The 26,192-nt window shown below is 35.2% G+C and overlaps 2 protein-coding genes across 25 annotated transcripts in view; one reads left to right on the forward strand and one right to left on the reverse strand.

The window, feature by feature from the left end:
- The window catches only part of LNX1 (ligand of numb-protein X 1, E3 ubiquitin protein ligase), an 87,744-nt gene extending 71,513 nt beyond the window's left edge, over nt 1-16,231 (forward strand). Inside the window, exons 8-10 of the mRNA XM_008572886.1 lie at nt 466-694; nt 14,973-15,131; nt 15,499-16,231. Coding sequence (XP_008571108.1) covers nt 466-694; nt 14,973-15,131; nt 15,499-15,634 — 524 coding nt within the window. The 3' untranslated portion in view covers nt 15,635-16,231. The remainder of the gene's footprint in view (nt 1-465; nt 695-14,972; nt 15,132-15,498) is intronic.
- A 1,134-nt stretch (nt 16,232-17,365) lies between these two features.
- FIP1L1 (factor interacting with PAPOLA and CPSF1) overlaps nt 17,366-26,192 on the reverse strand; it is a 69,256-nt gene continuing 60,429 nt past the window's right edge. For 12 of the 24 annotated variants that reach the window (XM_008572897.1, XM_008572901.1, XM_008572912.1 and 9 more), the window contains 3 exons: nt 21,036-21,249; nt 18,477-18,614; nt 17,415-17,730 (listed from right to left, as the gene is read on the reverse strand). In XM_008572897.1, coding sequence (XP_008571119.1) covers nt 17,583-17,730; nt 18,477-18,614; nt 21,036-21,249 — 500 coding nt within the window. In that variant the 3' untranslated portion in view covers nt 17,415-17,582. Of the gene's footprint in view, nt 17,731-18,476; nt 18,615-21,026; nt 21,250-26,192 lie in introns of all 24 variants that reach the window. The other 12 variants (XM_008572904.1, XM_008572902.1, XM_008572887.1 and 9 more) reach the window with 2 other exon arrangements.

A 26,192-nucleotide genomic window follows, 5' to 3' on the forward strand; every position in this document is an offset into this window, starting at 1 on the left:
CTTATTCATTCGTTCAGTCCATATTTATTGGGTGCCTATGTACAACATGCCAGGCTCTGTGCAAGTGCTGGAGCTTTTTCAAGTCCTTCCCTTTGTGTTAAACACAGGAAACAAGTGAAAGGAGTAAAAGAGTAGGTTTTCTTTGATTAAATGGTGAATAAGTCTAAGTTATCTTCCTTCCTTTCTCCCTTCCTCCTTTCCTCTCTTCCTTCCTTCTTTTTTAAGGCAAGAGCCAAATACCAGTAGGCATACTTTAGAAAACCCCAAACAAGACATACCAGCACCTTGGAAGGCACACACTGTTCACCATTTGCTATAGGAGAACTCAATCTCACATCAGCACATACCACACACCTTATCCTCTTGGCATCTGCATCTCCAGTCAGTCCCTATCCCCTTGCACTGTAAGCAGACATCCCTGTTTGCACTCTCACTAAGGCTGGTTTCTGCTTCTCTGGCCATCAGGTGACATTTTGTTGAATGTGAATGGGATTGAACTAACAGAGGTCAGCCGGAGCGAGGCAGTTGCACTATTGAAAAGCACATCCTCCTCAGTGATACTCAAAGCTTTGGAAGTCAAAGAACACGAGCCCCAGGAAGACTGCAGCAGCCCAGCAGCCCTGGACTCCAACCACAACATGGCCCCACCTGGCGACTGGTCGCCTTCCTGGGTCATGTGGCTGGAATTACCACGGTAAGTCCCAGCATGACATCTCTGTGGGGGTGTGGGAGGAAACGATTACATTCCTGAAACCACTCTTTCACTCTCTTGGGCTGATTCATGGTACTAGCATCTTAATGAAACCCAGTCTTGGTCATGGGACTGTTTGAAATCATTCTGTTGTCCCATTTGTAACTGAAAATGTGTGCAAAAATCCTAGGGCAGGGAGAAAGGCTGAATGTGTAAAAACTGTCAGGCATTCATGCTGAGGAGTTCACAGGGCTGCCACGTACAGCTGTGTAGGTTGTTCATGCAGCAGGGAGCCCAGCTGACAGGCAAAGGGGCAGAACTCCAGCCTGTGTTTACAAATCCTGGAGCTGAGCTGCACCCACCCAGGGGAAGATCCACCTTTGCCTAATCTGTTAGTGGCAGCTCTGGGAACTTGCATGGAGGCTGACTCCCTTCTGTGGCTTTACCTCTGCAGCTTTTTGGTGATCTGGCTATACTTAAAGCGATGGAGCAGAACCCTTCGCTTCTGCCCAGATGTTTAAGCACCCGCTGGTTAGGGACATGTCTCAGATCATCTCTCCTTAGTGCCTACTCCTGAAAAGTTCTTGAATAAAACTTCAGGAAGCAGCTGTGTTGCTGTTTTGGAGCCTCAACAGTGAAGCATTTAATTGTCTCACACAGTCACCTCAGGGAAGGATTTCAGGTCAGCCTTAGTAAATGGCTGTATTCAGAAACTGAATATTCAAAGGACAGATAAATTAGTGTTTGCTCACCTGCATCAAAACATAAACTATTGGTCTTTAAAAGATTATCTTACTTTTTAATGGCTGAGTAGTATTCCATTTTGTATGTATACCACTATTTCCTTATCCAGTCATCCATTGATGGAATTCTACCATTTGCAACAATGTGGATGAGCGTGGAGAAAATTATTCTAAGTGAAACAACCCAGGTACAGAAAAAGAAATACTGCATGTTCTCACTCATAACCAGGAAACGAATCCATAAATAAACAAATGAACAATAAAGAGAGACAAAGAGAAAGAAAGAAAGAAAAAACAAGCACAGTAGTACGTTGAACTTTTAGAAAACTAGAGGTGGAAAAGGGGAGTGGAGGGGAGGAGGGAGCAGGGCTAATGAGGAATTGGTCAATGGACACGAAGAATGATTGTGTGTTGTAATGATGAATAAACTAACTATGCTGATCTAACCACCACACATTCTACACGATTACTGAAAACCAACATTGTACCCCACGTGTTTGTATAATAGATTATCTTTAAAAAAATTATGCTTCCCAAAATTTTTTTTAAAAAAGATTATCTTATTAATTATAAATGTGTGATTTAAATGTTAAATATTAGAGTTGCTAAAGATGATCTACTGGCATAGGATTAAATAAATGAAAGTGAGATATTTGGTTTTAGTACATTTTTCTTGAGGGTGGAGATAGGTCTGTCTCTTTCTATTTTTTTTAATTTTAAATGAGGCTTTTAAAAAAAAATCTCTGCTTCTAATACAAACTGACTTAGATTCCTTTTTGAGCCTCACTAGTTGAAAAATTATTTTTAAAATCTGTATATTTTTAAAAATCCTTAAACAATTGAAAACAGCATTGAAGCAGTTTAAAAACCTTGAAACATTTTAGAACTCAGCCTAAGTAGAAGAATGTGTTACTATAAATAAAATTTTATTTTAGAAATATCTTTCTGAAACTAGAATACTATTTAAATAAGTCATCTTTAATTTTTTGTTTGAAAGCTATTTTGTCATATAATCAAAATTCCTCATCATTCATTCATTTAAGAGAAGACAGTGTGAGATGCTTTTTACTCCAAATACAACCAAGCGAGTGGCTTTCTGTGCCTTTACCTTTTGTCATTTGGCCTTGGGCACGGCACTTCTTTGCTCTTGCTAGGAGTATAGCCTGAATTGTGCTCATTTCTCTAAAAGGAGAGCATAAAGGAAGTGTTGTGATATGATGCCAGCATAGGCAACACTGATTTTCAGAACCCTGGCGATTCTTAGTAATATAATAAACACAGTACAAAATTCAGAGGGTACTGCAGAGTATATATAGAGAGAAAAGGAAGCCTCCCTCCCTCCCCTTTCCCCTCAGATCTGCTCAGCAGCGGAGATCATTGTTACCAATTTCATGTGTATTTTTCCAAGGAGAGTTTATGTCAGAGATTGGCAGAGTTTTTCTGAAAAGGTCCGACAGTTTAGACTTGGAGGGCCATATAGTCTCTGTTGCACCTCCTCGATTCTGCTGTTGTAGCATAACAGCAGCCACAGTCAGTGTATGAATGAACAGGCATGATGTGTTCCAATGAAATTGTATTTACAACAACAGGTGGTGGGCTGGGCTCTAGGTTGCTGACCCCTGGCCTATGTGTACATATACACACACGTACAAACAGTGGTAGCTACACACTCTTAGGTACCAGGCTCTTTTTAAAAATAAAATCTAAGAATCCATCTGGGGTATCATGATAGTCATTTCAGCATTGTAGTGTCCACTGCCAATAGGAACTAGATAAATATTATGGTATGCCCCTACAGCCAGGTGACAGGGTGCCCGGATATCAAGTTATCATGCCACGCTTTGTCCTTTAGGACTTTGTCGGCATCACATCACTGTTGTCTAGCACTGAAGGTGTGGAGAAGTGTGAGGCGCTTGATTGATTCTTTCCCTCCATACACAGGGTGGTCTTTTCGCCTGTTGTTCAAAATGACCATTATGTTATTTTGGTTCTTCTTTTCAGAGACTCCAGATATGTGTGTATTTGATAACTTTTCTCTTTCATATCTTTCATTTTCTCTTGAATCCTTTCAACTCTGTTTATTTCCATTGTGTTTGTTTGGTTTTGTTATTTTTTTCTGATAGCATAAATTGATCCATTCTGTTTTCATGGCTTATTTCCATCTGTCTGTCAATTCCTTACTGTGTTTTCAGTAGTATGAGAGGTATTCAAAAAGTTCAGGGAAAGTTTTGTATTATCTTTTAATTTCATTTTTCCACGGAATTTTGAAGTACCCTTGTATATCTTTTCCTTTGTAGCCACCTTGATTTCTGTGGTGTTTTTATTTTTTTCTTTCTTCTGTTCTGTTAGCTCGTCTCTTGTCTCAACCAAATCTTCCTTGAAATCTTATCTCTGCAGCGAACTCTTGTTTATAGGGCACTTGCTGTAGAAGTATTTTGAATTCATGGTAATGTCAAGGGTTATAAATTTGATTTTCTATAGCAGCATTTTATTTGTGTGGCAGCATATTTCTGGTGAGTGGTTTTTGTCTGTTACTGTTTTTCTGATATTTTCCCCTTCCCCCTTTCTGCTGATTCTTTTTAAATCTTTGAGTGAGGTAAATTTTTCCAAGCAGGTATTTACTGGAGGTTCACAGTATGTGAAAGAACAAGGGCCATATTCCAGATAGTAGAAATTTCTCTTTATAGGACACGGATATGTGTGTGTTTCTTTACTTCTCCCAAACCAACTAAAATCAGCCTTGCGGGGCCTTCCCAGTGCACAGTCTGTGTCCTCCACCCTGTCACCCTGGCAGACTGCACCCTGTACGTATGGGTATCTATTAGGGTTCTCATTGCTTCACACATGCCTTTCTTCTCTGCCAAACTGGGCCCAGGGAAGCTCTGCTAACAGCCAGCTTGCTTATTTCTGGTGTTCCTTTGTGGAATGAGTATTTTACCCGTTCAAGTGGGCTGTTCATTACGAACCCAAGGCTCTACTGGCTTGGTCTGCACTTGCCAGCTATGCATATCCTTTCTTCCATTTTCCCTTTTTGACTGCCTTTGGCAGCTCTCTCTTATATATGGTGACTCTTCATTTTGTTTAAGGTGAAGTTTGCATTTTTGTTTCCAAGTTTCCTAGTTGTTTTTATAGTAATTTTTAAAAGCAGAAGGGGAAGCACGGTTTTCACTCTGCCATTTCGAAACTAGAAGTATGTCCACCCTGCTGTTTTTCAGAAGTCCTTAATAGCTCAATCATGCTCCCATATTAGGCCTTCAGATAGTCTCAGGATGTGAGCCCCCAGCTGTAACACTGCTTCAATTTTTCATGGTGGGGTGTTCCATTCACATCTCTGATCTTGACGGCTCAGAGCCCCAAGGACCCCAGTTTGATTGTTGAAATACCATTGGCTTAAATGCCTCTAGCCATTTGGCATGAATGATGTACTAGGAATTTCAGGCCATTCATCATACCTCAACAAAAGTCATATTACCTGAATTGCTAGAGATTTAGGCTGCAAATAGATTTTTTAAAAAATTCACAGAAATTTTTCTCCAAGTTCCAAATCTACTTGGTCAAGTATTTTCCCCTTTCGCTTAACAGATTTTAAGGAAACCTATTTGCCCCATTGTGTGATCCAGCCAGTTACCTAACATTCTCTACCCATGAAGAAAAATGATATAACACGTCAGTAGGTCTAGAAACAGGAAAACCATTGTAATCATGTCCTCAGGGGCAGTACAACACACAGAAAGAATATATACAAAGAGGGCATCATTGGTATGCGGAGCTGAGGATGCCTGTTTTGAACCAGTGAGTGTCAGACACAAGCAGTGATGGACGGAGTAGAAATAGGTTATAAAGGGCAAGGCAAATGTGCATTACCTGTAGTACACTTATCAATAGTGCATTGTGTGCCAGGAGTCACCCATGGGTAGCAGCTCTAGACCCTGGCTCTCAGCTTTACAAATGATCGGATGTCATTTAATTGGAGGTGATACAGAAAATGCTGAAGACATTCTGCTTTATTCTTTGTTGGCTCCCAGGCCCCACATTCCACATCTGGAAGTCTTTCAAAACATGCTCTCATCTGGACCAGTATGGTAGTAATACACATCAACTCATTTCTGTTTCTGCCTAAGAATTTAACCCTTTGCTCTCCTGAAACTCTGAGAACATTTTGATAAGGATTGTCTATACTGACTAGCAAGAAAGCAGAGGTCATGAATTTTTTTTTTAAATCAAGACACTTTCACATTTTAAATGTAAGACAGGGCCACTATCAGGTACATCCACACCATGGAGTAATTGAAATAGCAGCAGCCGTAGCTAATATTTACCTGGTCCTTCCTATGTGCCAGCCACTCTCCTAAGAGCTTTACATGTTCTTTGCATTTTTTACTCATTTAAAACTCACATCAACTCTGATTTAATACTAACAGTTGCTCCCCATTAAAGGTAGGAAACTAAAGCACAGAGTGGTTGAGTAACATGGCCAAGGTTGCGTGGCTAGTTAATAGGCAGAGCTGGAATTTGAACTAGGCTGTTTTGTTGTGGAGTCTATGATTTTAACAATAAGTTTGGTGAGCACCCTCAAGAGGAGGATGCTAAGCCTATATTTAGCATTGATAATTTGAGTTACACCATTTGTTTTCTGTCTACCATAAAGCAAGTTCTGGAGGAGTTTGAATGACGCAGACTTTTGTCATTCACTGGATGTTTTGTATAGCCACCAGCATAGTGTGTACAGCTTTCATCATTATTTACCTCAAATTTCTTGTCATTTCACCACTTCCCCTTCCGTGTATGATGTCACTGTCAATCAGAAAGCAAATGAGTTTCTCATGGCCAAATCATTTTAAGAGCAAAATTGTTTTTTTGAAGTATTTCTTTCTTTACACCTACCCCAGCCCATCCATATTTAATGTGAGATATGAATGCATTTTAATATGTTTGCTATAACCTTGGAGCATCCAAAAGAAAAGAATCCCTAGTATTTCTTAAGATCTTTAAATGGCTCTGCTCAGCAGGCATTTGTTGAATAAATAATGAAATAATGTATTATGTACATAGACTTCATAATCTAGTGAGCAGCAAAATGTCATGATAAGTTATTTAAAATTATGAATTACAAAAGTTATAATTAAACTGTTTTGAATGTTTTGTAAGCACAGGGTGCTTTGGGGACCTAGAAAAGACACTGGAGTGAATGATTGTACATGTCATCTGGCTGGAGGATACAACCAAAATAGTTATTTTCACAACTGTGCACTCTAACAACCAACCACAAAACCTCAGTAACATGCCACAGTAAGAATTTATTTTGGTCATGAGTCTGCGGGTACAGTCTGCAGGCTAGGCTTGATCGATGTTGGCTGGCTCACTCGTGCATTTGTGTTCTGCTCTGGGTCATTTAGGTGGCTCTGCTGATCTTGGCTGGCCCTGCTTACATATCTAGAGTTTGGCCGGCTGAGGCAAACATCCCACTAATGATCTTATGGCTGATCCCTCAGTCAGAGTAGGAGGGCACTACAAAGTTAGGTGACAGGGAGAATAGATACCAGGGAAGGGTGAAGAATTGGGGGCATTAATACAATAATTTTGCCACAGTAAGGAAGAATGAGGACATATTAGTTATTCTGGACATGTTGAGTTTGAGATACCAGTGGGACATCCAAGTTTGATAAACATGTTTAGAGAAGCAATTACCAAAGTTTTTTTCCCTCAAGATCTGTATCTATTTGTTAGAAGTACTAATGATCCCAAAGAGCTTTTGTTTATATACATTATATCTGATATCTTAATTATAAATTAATCTGAGACATGTATTGTCATCTACAAAATAATTAAAAACCCATTATATGTAGTATTTTTTCATCTTCATGGTCTTTGCCTTTATAATTTCCAATAATTACTACCCCAAAATCTCCTTTTCAAGCATTGTACTCTGATCCCTACATATGATTTTTCCAGATCATTTACTTCATGCCCCCATTTCAACAGATTTTTTTATTCCATCTGAACTAGATGCCTACTTTTTGCTAGGTGGTTGGGAAAGGCTTTTAAAGATTTGACATTTAGTTTATGACCTGAATAGCAAGAAGTAGCCAGCCATGCGAAGCATGGCAGAGTATTCCAGGCAGGGACAATAGTTAACACAAAAGTCCTAAGGTGAGAACAAACTTGGCATAGTCCAGCAATAGCAAAAAGGACTATGCATCTAGAACCTGGGAGTGAAGGTGAGAGAGGTATGAGAGGTCAGAGAAGTAGGTGGGGGCAAGTTAGAGAGGAAGAGAAGGAACTGGAGGAAGATGCTGACTAGGGACTTAAAGAGTTGCCCAGTGAAACTGGAGACCATGACTTTGCTAGCAGCTCCTAACTTCCTGGTTGTGTTACTCTGGAGTTCAGTTTGGAATGTTTTCCATGCACCTATTATATTCTCTAGTTCTATTTTATAAAATTATAATGTCTTGCTCTTTCATCTGATTAGCTTACTAAAGAATAACAGGCATGTTTGGGCATTGACTCAATTTTTTAAAACTATTAAGGCTCAATTCTCACCTAAATTAATATAATAGGAAAACATGCCAAGAACATGTCAAATATGTTTCAATAATACATAATACACAACTGTAGATATTGTGGCTTTAAAAACATTTTTACAACAGTGTAGCACAGGAGGAACAGCATAGTCAGACTTGGGAGTGGATCCCAGTAGTCTCGTCCTCGTTTCATAACTTATTGCTTCCCTGCCATGACTTGGGCTTAACGGGATATCTGAACCCTTGATTTGCTTCAGAGAGAATCCAGTTTGGTATACTGTATATAATCGGGAATGCAGTGGGCCTGATACTGGAAGAGAGGGTCTGGGGAGGTCGGATAGACAATCTCAGCCCACTCTGTCCTCTACCAGGTTCTTGACTCTGCCACAGGAAAGAATTCAAGAGCAGAGTTAGAGTAGAAAGCGATGACAAGTTTAATGTAAAGGATAAGAAATACACACTTCATAGGGAAAGTGTGAGCTGGCTCCAGAGAGTTAGTGGCAGCTGCAGAAAGTTTAATACAAAAGTAAGAAATACATACTTCCCAAAGTGCGGGTTGGCTCGCGAGAGTGAGCAGCAGCCCAGTAAAGGCAGGTTTCACACAAAACGGTGAGGTATTGGTACCTCACAGGTGGTGTGTTGGCTGGCTCCAGAGGGAATGAGCAGCAGCCCACCTTCTTCTTGGGTCCTACTTTTAGTTTAGCTATCTATACATATTCATGATACCTAATGAATATTCGATTGTGGGGGAGGGGTCCCAGTTATGTATCATAGTCTTGCACATACTCAGTTGGTCTCTTTGGAGCATGCTCATTGGTCAAATTCCAACATATATACACAGAAAATTACTTACCATATATTCAGTGCTCTCTAGCGCCCCCAGTGGAAGGTCATTCATAGGATAAACTCATTTCTATTGAACATGCTCAGCCACTGAAATACTTAGGACTGCCTCCTGGATCTCAATCTCTATGTGCTGGTATCAAAAATAGGTGCAACAAGCAACAGTAGTTCAGGAAACAGAGGAGGGGCTTGAGTCCTAGGAGAGTGGTTTCATGGGACCCAGCGGAGTGGCCTGGAACCTGACTGCAGGAAACTGAGCACCTTCTATCTCAGGTCCTAAGGAAGCATGGGAACCAGGAAAAAAAGAAGGTAGACCTACCCGGAGGGTGGTTTTTCCTAAGAATACTTCAAAATATTTTCATATGAAAAGTTTTATCATAGATCGACATACAATACTTGAATACAATTTTTAAAATTAGAGGCTATAAGATCATATGATGGAAAAATCACTAAAAGAGAAATTTAAGATGCAATTTCTAGTTGTCACCCTGTCACCAATTAACTGAAGCACATATTCATCTTTCTGATCTGTTTCGTATTGTGATAAATCCCTTTTGATTAATATTCTATTTTCTACTAAATTTCAAAAATTCTAGCTCTCCCTGACTGGAATAGGCTGCCATGCTTCACATGGCTGGCTACTTCTTACTATTTAGGTCATGAACTAAATGTCATATCTTTAGAAGCCTTTTTCAACCACCTAGCCAAAAGTAGGCAACCAGTCCAGATGGATTAAAAAATCTGTTGGAATGAAGGCACAAAGTAAATGATCTGGAAAGATCAGAGGTGGAGATCAGAAAGGAATGCATGAAAAGGAGATTTGGGGGTAGTAATAATGGGTAATTATACAGATAAGGACCAAGAAGATGGAAAAATACTACAAAGAAATTTGCCTCAGAGAATTTATTTTATCCTATTTAGGCAGAATCTTAGTCCAAAACTTTCTTCTTTAATAACTTTTAAGAAATGTGTAACATTTCTCTTGTATAATTTATACCTTCAAAAATTACAAAAATTATTTAGTGCCGGTTACAGACCAGTGCTGACCCACAAACTGTGTATGATTGGTTTGTGATAAGTATAGAAATTGAGATTGTCTAGAAACTTTTATAGTAATTTGACATTGCCGCATTATTCAAGCATAAGATCAGTAAACTCGTTGAACAGGATGTTGTTGAACTGGCTTGGTGAGTTTATGTTGTGCAAGCTACATACTAGTGTACAATAGGACACCACATCACAACTTATAATATTTTAAGCTGTAACCAAAATATGTGTAAAAATCTGAGACCATAAAGATTTTTTAAAACTTATTTTATAATCATTTAAATTTTTAATCAAAACTGCTTTAAATATGTAGCTTAGTTTACATTATTAGCTGAATTAGGTAAGGAAATTTCCTATTTATTGATGGAGAATCAAGCTTCACTGAACTTTTTGTCAAGACAAGCCACACCTTTTCTGAAAACAAATGACAACCGTAGTTATTTCAAATGATACAAGTGATTTAAAAAAAAAAAAAAAAAAAAAGAGTTCATTCTGCTTTTTACTCATCTATGGAGCTTAGTTTTGCAGCTGTAATTGTTGGTGAAGTAGTAAAACCACTTTACTTGTGGAGAGATGTTGGCTTAATGAAGCAATGAAATCATAAATGTCACTTACAAAACAAAGAAGTTCAAAACAACTTTTTTGAAAGAAAAGAGTATTAAATTAAAAAGTCACCAGAAGCAAATGCCAATGTTTTGTACAAACAATACTTTATGGACTTCTTACAATAAAGTAGCATTTTAAGTTAAGATTAAAAATATATATAATATATATACATTGCCAAGGTATATATGAAGACTATAGTTTGCTTGGAAACGTTGGGTGAATCTGGGGGGGGGGGGGGGAGGTACCATTTTCCATGACTAATGATATGTAAAACCAACTTAGAAAAAAATAAATCCAGCAATGTATTTTTCATTTTAACTTGACAAATGCACAGGTATTATTATGCTGGCAAATCTTTTAGTATATGTATGATTTAAACATGATTGTGATATGAGAATTTTTGTTTTTGATTTTTTGGTGACAAACACAACTAGCTCTGAACCATACCAAATGAAAGTTTACACTGTTAGCCAATTACAAGTTTAAGTTTTATGTAGTATGTTTTGCTGGTGCAGTTGCATTGATGGGCAAACTCTTGTGCTTACCCAGATTAAAGAAAGTGCACCAGAAGGAATGGAACCTGATATGGTGTATCCTTTGAGAAAATTTTGCTATGAAAAAAGATGTCAGCTGAACTAAACAATGTGCTTGGTGACACAGTAAAAAATGTGAGCTATGGAAAGGGTAATGCATAGATTCTAGGTTATTTTTATTATGGGATAATTTGAAAGCTAAATCATAAGGAACTATTATTGCATGCTAAGAGTTATAAAGAAGAAAAGTTCTGCTAAAAATGTTTGAACAACAGATTGAGCCCTTATTTTTTCTGCAAGCTAGGAAACTAGTTTGGTCTCAATTTCTAAAAGATGTAAATTGGATAGCCAAACTTGTATATTTGCCAGATAATCGTCAATATTTTTGCTGACCTTAATACTTCCTGCAAGGAAGAAATGCAAGGTGTTTTTCAATGGCCAATAAGATCAAAGGACAAAATGAAAGTTAGAAGCTTGGAAGAATAGTTCCCATAAATTGTTATGATGTAATTTAACAATTATCAATGAGGTAGAATAAATTTGATGCTGCACATCTGCAAAAGGTATTGCCAAACATCTTACAGATTTGACAGTTTTTTCAGAAAAGCAAATAAAAAGGAAATTCATTAATCCAGAATTCATGTCATTGAGAGATTATTTAACTATGATAACTTCATAGGATAAACTGTTGTAACTGGTATCATTGAAGAATAATAAAAGACAAATTTTGAAGTTAAATCATTTGCTTCATTTTGGATAAAAGTTAAAAATCTTAAGCTTATTAAAATTGCTTTCAAATCTTTTCTTCTGTTTTCATGAACATATCTCTGCAATACTGGTTTTTCTATGTTGTAGAAAGTTTAGATATCCTTATCTACTGCAAATAGCACTGTCATCAAGCCAACCTAGTAGCAACCTCATTTATATTACAAACCTTAAGATGTTGCTATACATGTATGTTCAAAGTTAAAGACACTTAGGAATATGGGGACACAGTATTTCTCTCATAACTTTACAAAAACAATTGAAGAACAAAAGGTTATTAGGGTAACTGATTGTCTGTATTAATAATCTCCTATAAGCATTTTAACTAATGTAGTTTTGGTAATTCTTTTCCTTTTATTTTTTTATATTTATTGAAATGTAGTTTTCCATTTGTTGAATATAATTAAAATTTCGGTTATTTTGTATGTTTCTAAGATTTCATTTTTCTAGAAATTCAATTTTTATTTTATTTAATAAACGTATTGGTCTGCAATAAACTGGAAATTAAAAAAAAAAAACAAAAAAACTGGTCCTTTACCACAGACTGAGAGGCTCCTGATCCAGAAGCTGAAGCAAATTTGAAGTTAATCAACAGTAGGAGACTCTGTATTACAGACCGGAATCTATTAACAGTAATGGTTACATGCATATCGGGGCCAAAAAGTTAAACCCTTCTGAGCACAGACAGTAATAGTAAAATAATAAGGTAACATTTTATGAAAGGACAGATACTGGCTATAGATTCAATTTTTTGCACTCATGAGAAGCTCCAAACATTCTACCATCCCTGTCTTTCCAACCCCTGCTATTCTAACACCATCTAGCAAATTTAGAAACTTAAAAGAATTCAAATCAGGAAGAAATATGGTCTTTCAACTAGCTTTGGTTGATACACTCATTTTCTAACCCTAAAGTGTTTTCCTTAAGGAAAGAGGCTATGCCTTAGTTTTCTTAATATTCCCAAGACCCTAGCTCAGAGCCAGGCAGTGTTCTCAAATGTTTATAGAATAAACTGGTATATAAGGGGATATATGGAAAATTTAGAAAAACCTTAGCTTTTTGAGCAACTGAGGCTTCACACTCATTAACACATTTCAAGGAGTTAATTTTTGAGATAAATATCATTTTCTCATTGGGAAAAATTACCAAACTCCTTGCTATTTCTTATATTACGCCTAAGCTCTTTTTATTAGGCCTAACTTTAGAGAATGAGTTCAGAATAGGATAAAAGCTCATATTTACATTCAGAGTTTAAAGTCCCTTAATATCTGAAAGGTCATTGATCAAAAACAGCTGCCATATTTCCCAGTGGGGAGTGAAATAATTCAACTTAAGAAAAAAGTATCCATTAATCCCAACTAACCAAGGTCTGACTTTAAGTGTTTAATATACTGTGTTTTTGCTGCTACAGGAAAGTTAAATACTCAGCCCAACTAAAGGAAAACACTTACTCTTAATGAAATAAAACTGGTGACATTCATATCTACATGAATGGATGCTGCAGGAGGGCAGGGATTTTTGTTTTGTTCACCAATATATCCTAAGTACCTAGAGCATGGTATACTCTCAATATACATATGCTGAACTGTGTTCCAAGCAGATTCCTGCTGTCCAGCATCAAGAGTATAGCAAAAATAGATGCAGTTGTGACTTAATGTTAGGTTGCAAACTTTCATACTGGAACATGTAATTTTTAGATTGTTTACAGCTTGTCCATATGAAATAAAGTATTCAGTGAGTCAGTGCAGGGTCCAAGGAGATACTTAATGGAAAAAAACACAATTAGCGATCAAAAGAATGAGAAACAATGACAGTTTCAAGTTCCCATTTATATATTTTAAAGAATCACAACTGGTAAATGTTAATACAGATGCTTGATCATGACTTTGGATAAGAATCATCTAATAATCATCTAATTCATTTACTTACTTTCTCCAAAAAATTGGGCACACAGCCTCCCAACTGGGAATGTAATGCTTTGGTGCTTGGGGAACAGCCGATTACGCGCTTTGTACATGAGCAGATAGTGAACTGTGTTATGTAAAACGTGGTACCTGACACACACACCACAGCTCCTCCAGGATGAATTTACTACTGACATAGAGATTTACTTAAAAATACAGCAGATAAATATTTTATAATGTGGCATGTTTTTTCATTTAATGAAATCCATACTTTTCAGCTGTCATGTAAGTGAAATTGTTGTAAATGATGTATATAAGGGTACTTCAAAAAGTTCATGGAAAGATTCATATTATCTTCCAATTGTATCTTTTCATAAACTTTTTAAAGTATCCTCATATGTATGACAGTACACACAAAACAGTATAGAGTTGAATTTTAGTACTACATTTTAAAGGTATTTACCAAACAAACCCCATAGCTTGCTTTATTTCAAGTGAGTCAGCATCATCATGAAAAAAGTCATGTTACTTTGATTAGCAAGATTGGTAACAAATGTAATAATCAACTTTATCACTTAACATTTCACAAGAAACTTTTTCTTTTCACAAGAGACTTTTTATTGATTTTCAAAAAGCAACTACTTAATATTTTAAGGTACAGTTTAGGAACAAAACAGCCATGTTGATTTTTTACCAACAGGAAAATGCTAATTTCCTTTCAAAGCAGATCCTATATTATAGCTACACATGTGGTGGACAAGGAGATCTTACAGTAAAACCCACCTGTTGACACACATCTCTATGGTAACTGCACTTGGCCAAAGGCCAAACAAAATTCCACAAATTCATTAATTAGGCTTAGGTTTAAATTTTTTTCGAGATTAATCACTTATTCAAAAGATTTTTGCCTTCACTAAAAATTATTTATATCCACAAGTAAATAAAAATAGGTCCATAAGTATGTTTGAATTTGGCTCATCAATAAGAATTTAGGCATATCCAACTTTTTGCTAATACGAACTCAAGCACTGTCTTCCTTAAGCCAAAAATATGATTATCTTTCCCAGTAGAAATATAAATAGAACATAATAGATGATATCATTTTTTTTAAAGGATGTTCAGCTATGGAAAACAGGTTCAATTACAAAAAGCTAGCTAATAGCACAAGGGTCACTGAGCTGTAACATGATTTGGAGTGGGACCTATCCAGTGTTACCTAGCCTAATAAAATGCCAATAAAAGGAATAAATTAATCACAATAATTATTCACAAATAGTTAAATTTAACTATGCATACACACTGATTACATTCTATTTCAGGTACTTGTATAATTGTAAAGATGTTATATTACGAAGAAACACAGCTGGAAGTCTGGGCTTCTGCATTGTAGGAGGTTATGAAGAATACAATGGGAACAAACCTTTTTTTATCAAATCCATTGTTGAAGGAACACCAGCATACAATGATGGAAGAATTAGGTAATAATGACTACTTAACAAAAAACTTACATTCAAATATTTTTATATATGCAAAACCTTGGCCCCATTTGAAATAATGTATGTATTTATTGTACTTTTGGGTGGGGGTGAGAAACTAAAAACATTAATGTAGCACTCAGCTTCTAAGAAGTCCAAAATGATTACACATACACTTGGTCCTATACTGCAACTTCCTATACTTTTAGCATCCCTTCTAACACAAGATGGACAGTGAGTTTGAAGAATTTAAGTGAGAAGGGGAAAGAAAAATCCTTGATTAGTAGCAAAAACTAGGACCACCAAAATAAACTTGCATTAACTTCACTATGGATTAAAAAATTAATCATTTATCTTATTTTTTTTTTAGATGTGGTGATATTCTTCTTGCTGTCAATGGTAGAAGTACATCAGGAATGATACATGCTTGCTTGGCAAGGATGCTTAAAGAACTTAAAGGACGAATTACTCTCACTATTGTTTCTTGGCCTGGCACTTTTTTATAGAATCAATGAGTCATAGAAAAACAAAAATCACAAATAGACTAAGTTGAAACAATATATTTATCTTGTGGATTTTTATATTTAAAGAATGCATTGTAAAAACGTCAGGGAAAGTATGATCTAATGAAAGCCAGTTACATGTCAGAAAATACGATTCTCAAAAGATAAAAACTAATAGTTTTTATTCATTGTGGAAGATTTCTCATTACTCCACAACTTTAAGTTTATATTTTTCTGGTCTATAAAAATCCCTCAAACAGCAAAAATGGTTCGTATGCCCCTTAAACTCAAATCATCAATTTAAATTAAAAATTTGGTATATGCTGAGGTCTGCAAAGAGTACATTATGGGCATTTTTAATTTAAAGCCAGAGGATTTTAAAAATGCACTGCTGAGAAATGTTCCTTTCATCAAAGAATAAATATTTTTCAAAAATTACAGTTGTCTTTAGTATGTGATCCTAATTGTTACTTCTTCTATCAGCATTTAAAAGATCTTAGTAATTCATTCTTTCAAATACCATGTTATATATATGTTACCATCACTGACAAAGACCTCCTATGGTTATCCCTAAAAATGCTCACAAAATTATAAACTTCTGTCTTCTTAGTTTTAATAAGAAATGACAGATCTAAAGCTCTTGTTATTAAGTTTATTTTTATTCATAATATGGTTAGTAACTGTATAAAAACTCCATGTGCTGCTCTATCAATGAGCCTTGGAAAATGCATCAAGAAAGGCCAAACCAGCTTGACTCTGGCTCATACAGATGGCCATGAGGCAAATCAAATCTTTGCGACAGTGATGAGCGTTTGTACATGTGCCTACTAGAAACTACAATAAGGGCAAATTATTTCACAGAGGCCATCCAAAAGCCTTATAGATTTTATTAATTTGGATATAAAAGTGCCCCCATATAGTTTCACCATAAACCCAAATTTAGAACACTGAAAACCCACTATCAAAAAATTGTGATATCAAAAATGTGTACAAATAGAACCAACCTAAATGTCCGTCGATGTACGACTGGATAAGGAAATTGTGGTATATATTCAACATGGAATACTACTCCACCATAAAAAAGAATGAAATTCTCCCATTTGCAACAACAAGGATGAACTTGGAAAAACTTATGTTGAGTGAAATAAGCAAAGCACAGGGTTATGGATAAATACCGTACGTGCTCACTCATAAGTGGGAGCTAAGAGAGAAAGAAGGAAGGAAAGACCATAGTGGTGTGTTGGATTTGCAGAGGGAGAGAACATACCTAGGGATACAAAGTGGAGTGGGGGAAAGGGGGAGGGGGAGAGAGGTTGGGGTAATTGGGTGGGGGAGACAGGGTACAATTGCAATTTGTGGTAATGGGCATGCTTCCAGTAAGGATCTGGCCTTCACATCTAGGGCACGAGGGAGGACAATCAGCCTTGTATCTCATTAATATTAATAACCAATAAAAAAAAGTAGAAAAACAAAAACCAAAAATGTGTATGAGTCCTTTAATATGCTAAGCAAGAGTGCCACAGCAGTAATGATAAAGACTAGTTTCAATGTCAAGACTTAGAGGGGCCTTTTGGTGCCTTTCGTAGTGCAGCCTCTTAAGAGACTGGTGTCTGATTAACAATAAAACTATGGCCAAGGTCAAACCTTGACCTTTATTAGATACTGTGTATGTACATGGTTTATTGCAGCTCTTTAAATTCCCTAAGTGACTCATTCACATTACTTTCTTGGATGTAAAATCATTGCTGTCTTTTTACTTTTTAAATATTACAAGACAAAGATGTTTAACTTAACATGAAAAATTCACTCTTTTATTTTGAAAAAGAAAAAAGTTAACTTTTCATACTAAGAACAAGATTAAGGGTAAATTTCTTAAACATTATCCAGAAAAATAACAAGATTTATAGTATCAACTTCTGGCACTAATATACACAAAAGGCCCAAACCATGCCTATTCTGCAGGGGTAGCTTCAGTGCTCTCCTGTTCAGGAGCAGGTTCACTGCCAGCTTCTTTTCCTTCTTTGCTTCTTTTAGATTTTTTGTGCTTGTGTCTCCTATGACTGTCTCCTTCTTCACTTTCATGGCGACGTCTACTATTACTGAAGAAAAAGAAAGGTGTGTTCTGTATTAAAATGTTTAAATACATAATCAGTGACAAAAATCAACCCACTCTAAGTAAATTCTCAGTCTAACACTGTTTTTAAAATAAGTTAATCCATTCTCTTCCTTACAAATATTTTGGGGAATATCAGTTTTTATGTGACTTTCATGCAAAGATTATCTTACATTGTAGTGTCACCTTAAACTGATGATATCCCAGATTTCCAATGCCCATAAACTTAATATGAGAGCCTAATTGCAAATTAGAAACTGAAGCACTAAATCAGAACAGGAAATACTTCATAGGGTTGATTTCTGGTAAACAATAGGTATTAAAATTCAATGTTGATATTTTTTTTTTGAGACTACGAAGACTGAATTTTCTTTAATTAAGCCAAATATTGCTTTGTTTAAAAATATTTATTATTAAAGATTGGCTCTATATATAGGCCAAAATTCCACCTCTCCCAATGAGGTAATGTAGTAAGTCAAAATCTCTCACATATTATTTTTTATTTCATGTTAATTGTGCTTTTGGGATACTAAATATAGTCTTGTTAGTTAGATTTAAAAATCTTTGTTGATGCCTCATGAGGAATCAACTATTTACACAAATTATTCCGAATCTACCAATAAGGAACATGTATGTTGTTCTACTGGTTATTTGGAAATGTTTGCTTTTAATTCCTGAAGTCAATTTCTCTCTTAGCTTCAGATCAATTTACTATTTTATTAAAGAGCAAACCTTCGTGATGACTTGTGTCTGGTTTCCTCTTTCTCTCTGTGTCGTCTTTCTCTATGTCGTTCTTCTTTCTCTCGGCTTGCTCTGTGACGCTCATAACCTCTTTCTGCATATTCCCTATATCTGTATCGCTCTTCATCACTGAAATTAAAACAGAAACAAGTTTTCTTGACAACTGAACTGTTAATTCTGAATGATTTCAAAAGGTAAACAGATATGATCTAAAGTCCAAACCAGAAGCCCCACATGTTAGTATCTTACACAGAATAGGTGGGAAACAAATATTCGTTGAATTGAGAGGAAAACGATGCTTCCAGATTAGTATTAGATCTAATATAATACAAAACATATAATAATTACACATCATGTTAAATGACCAGCTTTGTTCTGTGCTTTCATGGTTGTTATGGGGTAACTAGAGATTTTATATAAAAATGCTTTTTTTGGGCTGGCCCCGTGGCTCACTTGGGAGAGTACGGCACTGGGAATGCCGAGGCCGCAGGTTCGGATCCTATACAGGGATGGCCGGTGCACTCACTGGCTGAGCGTGGTGCAGACCACACCATGCTGAGGGTTGCGATCTCCTTACCGGTGTAAAAAAAAAAAAAAAAAAAAAAAAAAAAAAAAAAAAGCTTTTTTTTTTTCCTTGAAGAAGTGGAATCTGTAACTAACTTAAATTTTTATCGGCAGCTTCATTTTCTTTTGCTCCTTTTAGAATTAAAAGTCTATTTGTATAACTCAGATTTCTAATCAAAATTCTTATATTATGTATAAAGTCTTGGGCACACAGTTAAGATTCTAAAAATACATGGCTCATAATGGCTACATGGAGGTTCTTAAACCTTTATCCATTACTGAAAGAATATATTCATCTAGTGGAGAGGTATAAACATGAAGAACAGGGAAACATCACAGCAAATTCTACAATATCCATATAAAACGTGCACAGATTGGACATACACTATTTGTGTTCTGACATCTCAATTACATCATACTACTATATATGTTTGTGTGGGTGTGTGGGGGGAGACATATGGCTTGTGATATTCACATGGCTTTCTGACTGTGAACAGAATTACACAGACTTGTAAAACGAGGAGTGATGGCTAGCCTGAGAGGGTGGTCTGTCTTTACCTCCTTAGATCTATCCTCCATTCATGTCCCTTAACTGATATTCCTCTCTCCCTATTTATCTTAATCCTTCAAGTCTCTTATTTTTATTTTTCTTTCTTGTTTTTGGTTTAGTATAGAAGTCAACACCTTCTACAACCTAACATCTGAAAGGCAATGTACCATACGGGCCATATAGAGTAGTGGAAAGAGTACAGGCGCAGGCGCAATATACCCAGGATCACATCCTGATTTTGCCACTTACTAAATGAGTGACCAAGCCTTTTACTCAAGTTCTTTAAACCTCAGCTTTCTCATCTGTCAAACTGGCAACAATCTTTTCCAGGGTTTTTGTAGAACTGACAAAAATATTTATAAAGTGCTTGGTACAAGAGTTCACACTCAATAAATGGCTGTATTCAGTGAATTTAATGGTTAGTTTTTCAGAAGCAGAACATTTTTTGTAAAGGTTATTGACCTTGTAAGAACTATGCTCTGAAGTAAAAATAAACTAATACCATAGCAGCAAATGAATATTATAGTTAACTCCTCTGAAAATATGAGGTTCTCTTTGTATTGACTAAATTTACATAAAAATCATTAAGATTAATTATCTCATAATTTGTCATTTGTAACCCTTTCTTTTCTCTCTTACCCTAAAACCAAGTCTTGTTAACTTTAAGGCCTTTAGATACTGAAAGCAGCCATATGATAGGAACCTTACAACAGATGGTGAAAGATTTGGTCCTGCACACAAAATATAAAGACTCTCCTTTCCATCCCCTTTTCTGATAAATGGTTGTAGCACAAAGGTTTCTCTGAGCCTGGAAATCATTAGAGCTCATTTCAAACATCCTAGGACGAACAGCCTCCCTTCTGGCTCACAATTAAGCTGCCTAAAAAACAGATGTTGAAACTGGTCTGTAATTTTCAAAACAATGACCCCATAATTGATAATACAACACATACTACATGCTACATTGCTAAAATGTCAGTCTTTAGAAATAAATGGCCTTGACTTATACTTCACCTGGATTTTCCACGGCATGATTTTTTCTTGGGATAATTCAGAACACAAAATTCCTCTACCTTTTGCCTCTCTAGCCTTAATCTTTTAGTCAAATTTAGGTAAACATTGACTCCTGATGCCCTATAGTTCAGCAACCTGAAAATCAAATGCGGTCTATCCATTAACACTTTTAAGTCTTAATAAAAATTCAGTAGCTATGCTTGTGTGTATTTGAAATAGAAGAATCAGAGAAATTTAGCCTTAAATCTTCTATAAACATTGTATTATTTATGAAAAGAAAATTTATGAACTCTAACAAAAAAATTCACTTTAGTCTTCTTTCCTATCAAGTTCTGCAGTAAGAATTCACTTCCTCTCACCAAATATAAATGTGAAAGTGTATATGAAATACATATGTAAAAATTCCTGCACACCCAACAAACCTGTTGAAAACACTTGGTGTAGGACTGTGATCACGCTCTCTCTCTCTCTCTCTGGTGCGTTCTCTTTCTCTGTCCCGATCACGATCTCGCTCTCTGTCTCTGTCTCTTTCTCTATCTCGGTCTTTCTCTCTCCTTGCATAGTAGTCCCACTGCTTGCTGGTGTCCACAAGACTAGGCCATGAAGGAGCAGAACCAGGAAGATGGGGAAAGGCAACTAAGAAAAAAACACAGTAATTAAAAAACAAAGGTTATGGTACTTGAAAAGCAAAAGAAAAAGATGCACACACACATAAACAAAAGACAAAACTCCCACCAAAAAGACGTCATTAGATTAAAAACAGAAACTTATTTATAAATCGAAAAGAGTAATATCATATGGTGAATACCCACAGTACTGGGGGACGATCCAGAAACAAATCTTAAAGACCAAACATATACAAAGACCCTTCATTTTGCAAGGTGAACAAGAACCAAAATTAGATTGACCACAAATTTCCCAAGATAAAAAATGGAAACCAGAATACACTGGGACATTTTCAAAGTGTTGATAGAAAATAACTATCAATCTAGAAAGGTGTACTCAACAAAATTACATTTTAAGAATAAAACAAAGGCATTTACAAACAAAAAAATAAACATAACTCACATAACCAATAGACTTGACTAAAAGAACTTCTATCATTCATACTTAGAGAAAAAGGAAAATTACCCTAGAATGAAGGTCTAAGATGAAAAGAAGGACCAGTTAAGCAAATAAATGGTAATCATATATGCAAATCCAAACAAAAAAGTATGCTGTCCAATAGTGGTTTTTTTTTTTTTAAAGAAAAAAATTAAAATCAAAATAGTAAATCATAATAGGATACAAGTTAGAAGAAAGGTCTAAGGTCTAAGGTCTAGTTAAGCAAATAAATGGTAATCACATATGCAAATCCAAACAAAAAAGTATGCTGTCCAATAGTGGTTTTTTTTTTTTTAAAGAAAAAAATCAAAATCAAAATAGTAAATCATAATAGGATACAAGTTAGAAGAAAGGTCTAAGGTCTAAGGTCTATGTATTGATGGAGAAGGGGGATTTTATTTAACTATATACTAAGTATGCATAGTAAGTTTCAAAAAAATAGAAATAAAATGTATAATATCAAAACAATATAGGGAAAAATAGAATTTTAACAAATGAACCAAAAAATTCAGTCAATTCGAAAAGATTTGGAAAGAATGGGGGTGGGGAGACAAGTTCAAATAGCTCAACAATCACAATAAATAATCAGTTAAAAGACAGATTGTTGGTATGTACTTTTTAAAAAATCTATATTCTGATTATAACAGACATTAAAAACACACATAAAGGTTTGACAGGAAAAAGATGAAAAGAAAAAACAAACAAGGAAAATACTAACACCTCCAGTCCCCAAATGAGTAGCCATATTAATGATAGAGCAGACTCATACAAAAAGCATTATCTGGAAAATAAAGAATGACTACATGAAGATGAAAGATGCCATTCACCAAGATGACAGAATAAATTTAAACTTCCAGGTATCTAAGAACGCCTTAATTTTTAGGGAGTAAAAACTAATAGAAATACAGGTAGAAACAGAAAAATATACCATGATCACAGGAAATTAACATACTTCTTTCAATTATTGACAGATTAAGCAGATGAAGGATGAGTATAGTAGACACTATGTTCTCTGACCACCATGCAATTTAAGTTAGAAGTCAAATTTAAGTTATGAGAAACTAATCCCCATCCATTTAAAATTATAAACACATATCAGAAAACTCATAAGTTAAAAAAATCATAAATTTAAATCATTAGGAACTAAACAGACAAAAATATGACATATCAAAAGTTTAGGGATGCAAAGTGTTCTGGTAAGAAATTTAGTCTTAAAACACTACATTAGAAAAGACAGAAGGGTTGGCCAGTTAGCCCAATTGGTTAGAGCACAGCCTTGTAACACCACCAAGGTCAAGGGTTCAGACCCCCAAACTGGCCAGCCACCAAAAAATTAAATTAAATTAAATTAAATTAAATTAATTTAAAAAAAAAGAAAAGAAAGAAAAGACAAGACTGAAAATTAATGAGCTAACTTTCCAATTGAAGAACTTAGAAAAGGAACAGAATAATCCAACACAAGAGAGAGAAAGAGTAGAAATCAAGTAGATAGAATTTTGCTATACAACAGAAAAGAGCTGAAAGTTGGTTTTTAAGACTAGACAAATAAAACTCAACAATCATCTGACAAGATGAAGAAAAAAGAGAACAAACAGTATCAGAACCAAAGAGGAACTAGAACTACAGACACTGCAGAGATCAAGCAATAAGATTACACACCTTACACCAATGCACTTAAAAGCTTAGCTAATAATATATTAATTCCTTAAAAAGGAAACCTTAGGAAATAAAAGAAAATGACTCAAGAAGAAAAAGAAATCTTGAATAGTCTCATAACTATTAAAGACATTAAATCAGTAATTTAATATCCCACAAGGCCACATGGCTTTTACAAGTGAGTTCTCTTAACTTATAAGGTACAGACCATTCCAATATTACACAAACTTTCAGAGAATAAAAAAGAGAGAGAGATTATTCTCTAACTTATTCCATGTGGCTGGTATAACCTTGATACCAAAACCAGGTGAGAATAGTACAAATAAAGGGGAATCATAAGCCAACCTTACATATAAACTTAGATGTCAAAATCCTCAATAAATATTAGCAAACAATTAGTGTTTATTAAAAAACCAAAAAAAAATAAAAATAAAAAAATAGCAACCAAGTTAGGTTTATCTCAGCAACTCAACAGGAGCTTGATTTTAGAGAAATGTAGAAATGTAATTTGCCACACTGAGAAGAAAAACAATTATGACATACTCAGAAAGCATTTGATAAAATTCAGTATCAATTCAGTTTAAAAGCCCTTAGAAAATTAGGAAAGGAAAAGAATTTCCTTAATCTGATGTAGGATTCTATCAAAAACCTAACTAAAAATCTAGAAGCATTTCCTTTAAAAAGAAAAAAAGAAACGAGACAACAAGTCCACTTTCAGTTCAACTTTATGTATAGGTCCTTGCCAATGTAACAAAACAAAACAAAACAAAAGGGAGGAATAAGGATCTGAAAAGTCATTATCTGCAGGTGATATTACTACCTGAATAGAATTTACATATAAATTATAATGCAAGTTCAGCAAAGTAAATGGCTATAAGATCAATATAAAAAAAACTACCAACCAACCAATTCTATTTCTAAACATAAGCAAACATAAACAGAACACATAGTTCAAATAAATATACCACTTACAACAGCAACGAAAACATCAGATACCTAAAGACTAAATCTAACCAAAGATGTGCATGAAGTGTATTCAGATAATTACAGCAGCTTACTGAAACATATTTTTTTAAAAAATCTCTGTAAATGGAGAAATAGTCCTTGTTTACTATAATACACACAGACTCAAAGCTGTAAAGGTATGAATTCCACAAAGACTGAGCTAGAGCATTAATACAATTCTAATACAGTGTAATAAAAACAAGGATTCTAGAGCCAGGATGCATGGGTTCAAATCCTGACTCTACCACTTATTGTGTGATATTGGGCAATTATTTAATCTGGCTGTTTCCAATTTCCTTGCCTGTAAAATGAAGATAACAGTATACCAACTTTATAAAAGGCTGTTTACATTAATTCATGTGATAATGACAAACTGCTTAGAACAGTGCTGCATAGTACGCACTATATAAATGTAATTATTAATCGAAATCTCAACAGAGTTTTTCACAGAACTTGCCAAGCTAAAATGCTTATGTAAAAGCAGTGGTCCAAGAATGCTTCTACAGAATAAGGTAGATAGATTTTGCTGTACCAGATATCAGATTTACTATAAAACTCATAATTAAGATATTATGGCATTATTAGCATAGCATTAATTTGACTAAATTAACCAACTGGGTAATCTAGAAAAAGTCCCCAAACAGATTCGTACATACGTGGAAATTTCATATATCATGGAGATGACATTGTAGACCCCTCAGGAAGGACACACTATTTAGTAAATGATGCTGGGACAATTAGATCTTTAATTTTTATACCACAAGCAAAAATTAATTCCAGATGGCATAAGGACTTGAATGTGAAAAGCCAAACTTGACCACTTTTTTTTAGGGGAAAAAAAGTATAAAAGAATATCTTCGTGTACTTGAGGTGGAAAAAGTCATGGCCCAAGTGTGAACCCAACTAAAATGTGGTATGATCTTACACAATTAAGTATAAGAAAAAAATGGTACTTGAATTCATTTGCCATAGGATCTTTCTCCTTTGAGGGGCTTAGGTATTATAATTCTCTCTATAGTACATAATATTTACGTGGTCATAATAATGTAGATACTGTTTATTGTGCAGCTTTTACATTTAAAAAAATCTGCCACAACACAGATAATTTTAGTTACAGGACAGAATGTAAATTTTATTAGTAGAAGTACAGCTGATCAAAAATGGGAGGTAGAGGGGGAAGATGGGGCAAAGGCTTGGATAGATGCCCTAATATTCTCATTTTACACAATAGAGATTGATGGTACATGAAACAAGGGAAGCATATAAATAATAAGAGGAAGAAAAATAGTGATATAATTTAGCGGTGGAGAAAGGAGAGGGGTAGTGATAATAAGTGAGCAAAATATACATCTAGCATAGTAGGAAAATAACAGATGATACCTAAAGTTATAAAATCAAGAAATAAGGTGATAAGAGTATGTAGAAATGCCAGTGGAGACCATCAAAAGAACTAAAAACAAACCCTTAGAAATGCTGTCTCTGCAGTTCTTTAATATTCCTGCAAAGATTATTTAACTAGGTCTTACTTAATAAGCAGTCTTCATATGCACATCAGAAAAATTAATATTTCCATCTATAATTTACCTAGTGGTGTTTGAGAATGAATTACAAAATTCTAAAATTAGTAAAACAAACAAAGGTAAAACAGAATCACCAATAAAGAAGCTATTTTTATCATCTTCATTCTAGGGCTTTGACTAGGATGAAGAAAGGTCCTAACTTTTCTCTACTCAATTCTTGCAACATGCTCTATAACTGTTATTACTAAAGAAGGCCTTCATTTAAAAAAAAAAAAAAATGCAGTCTGGCCAGTT

Source organism: Galeopterus variegatus, unplaced genomic scaffold (assembly GCF_000696425.1).
Source record: "Galeopterus variegatus unplaced genomic scaffold, G_variegatus-3.0.2 Scaffold846, whole genome shotgun sequence".
Taxonomy (NCBI): Eukaryota; Metazoa; Chordata; class Mammalia; order Dermoptera; family Cynocephalidae; genus Galeopterus; species Galeopterus variegatus.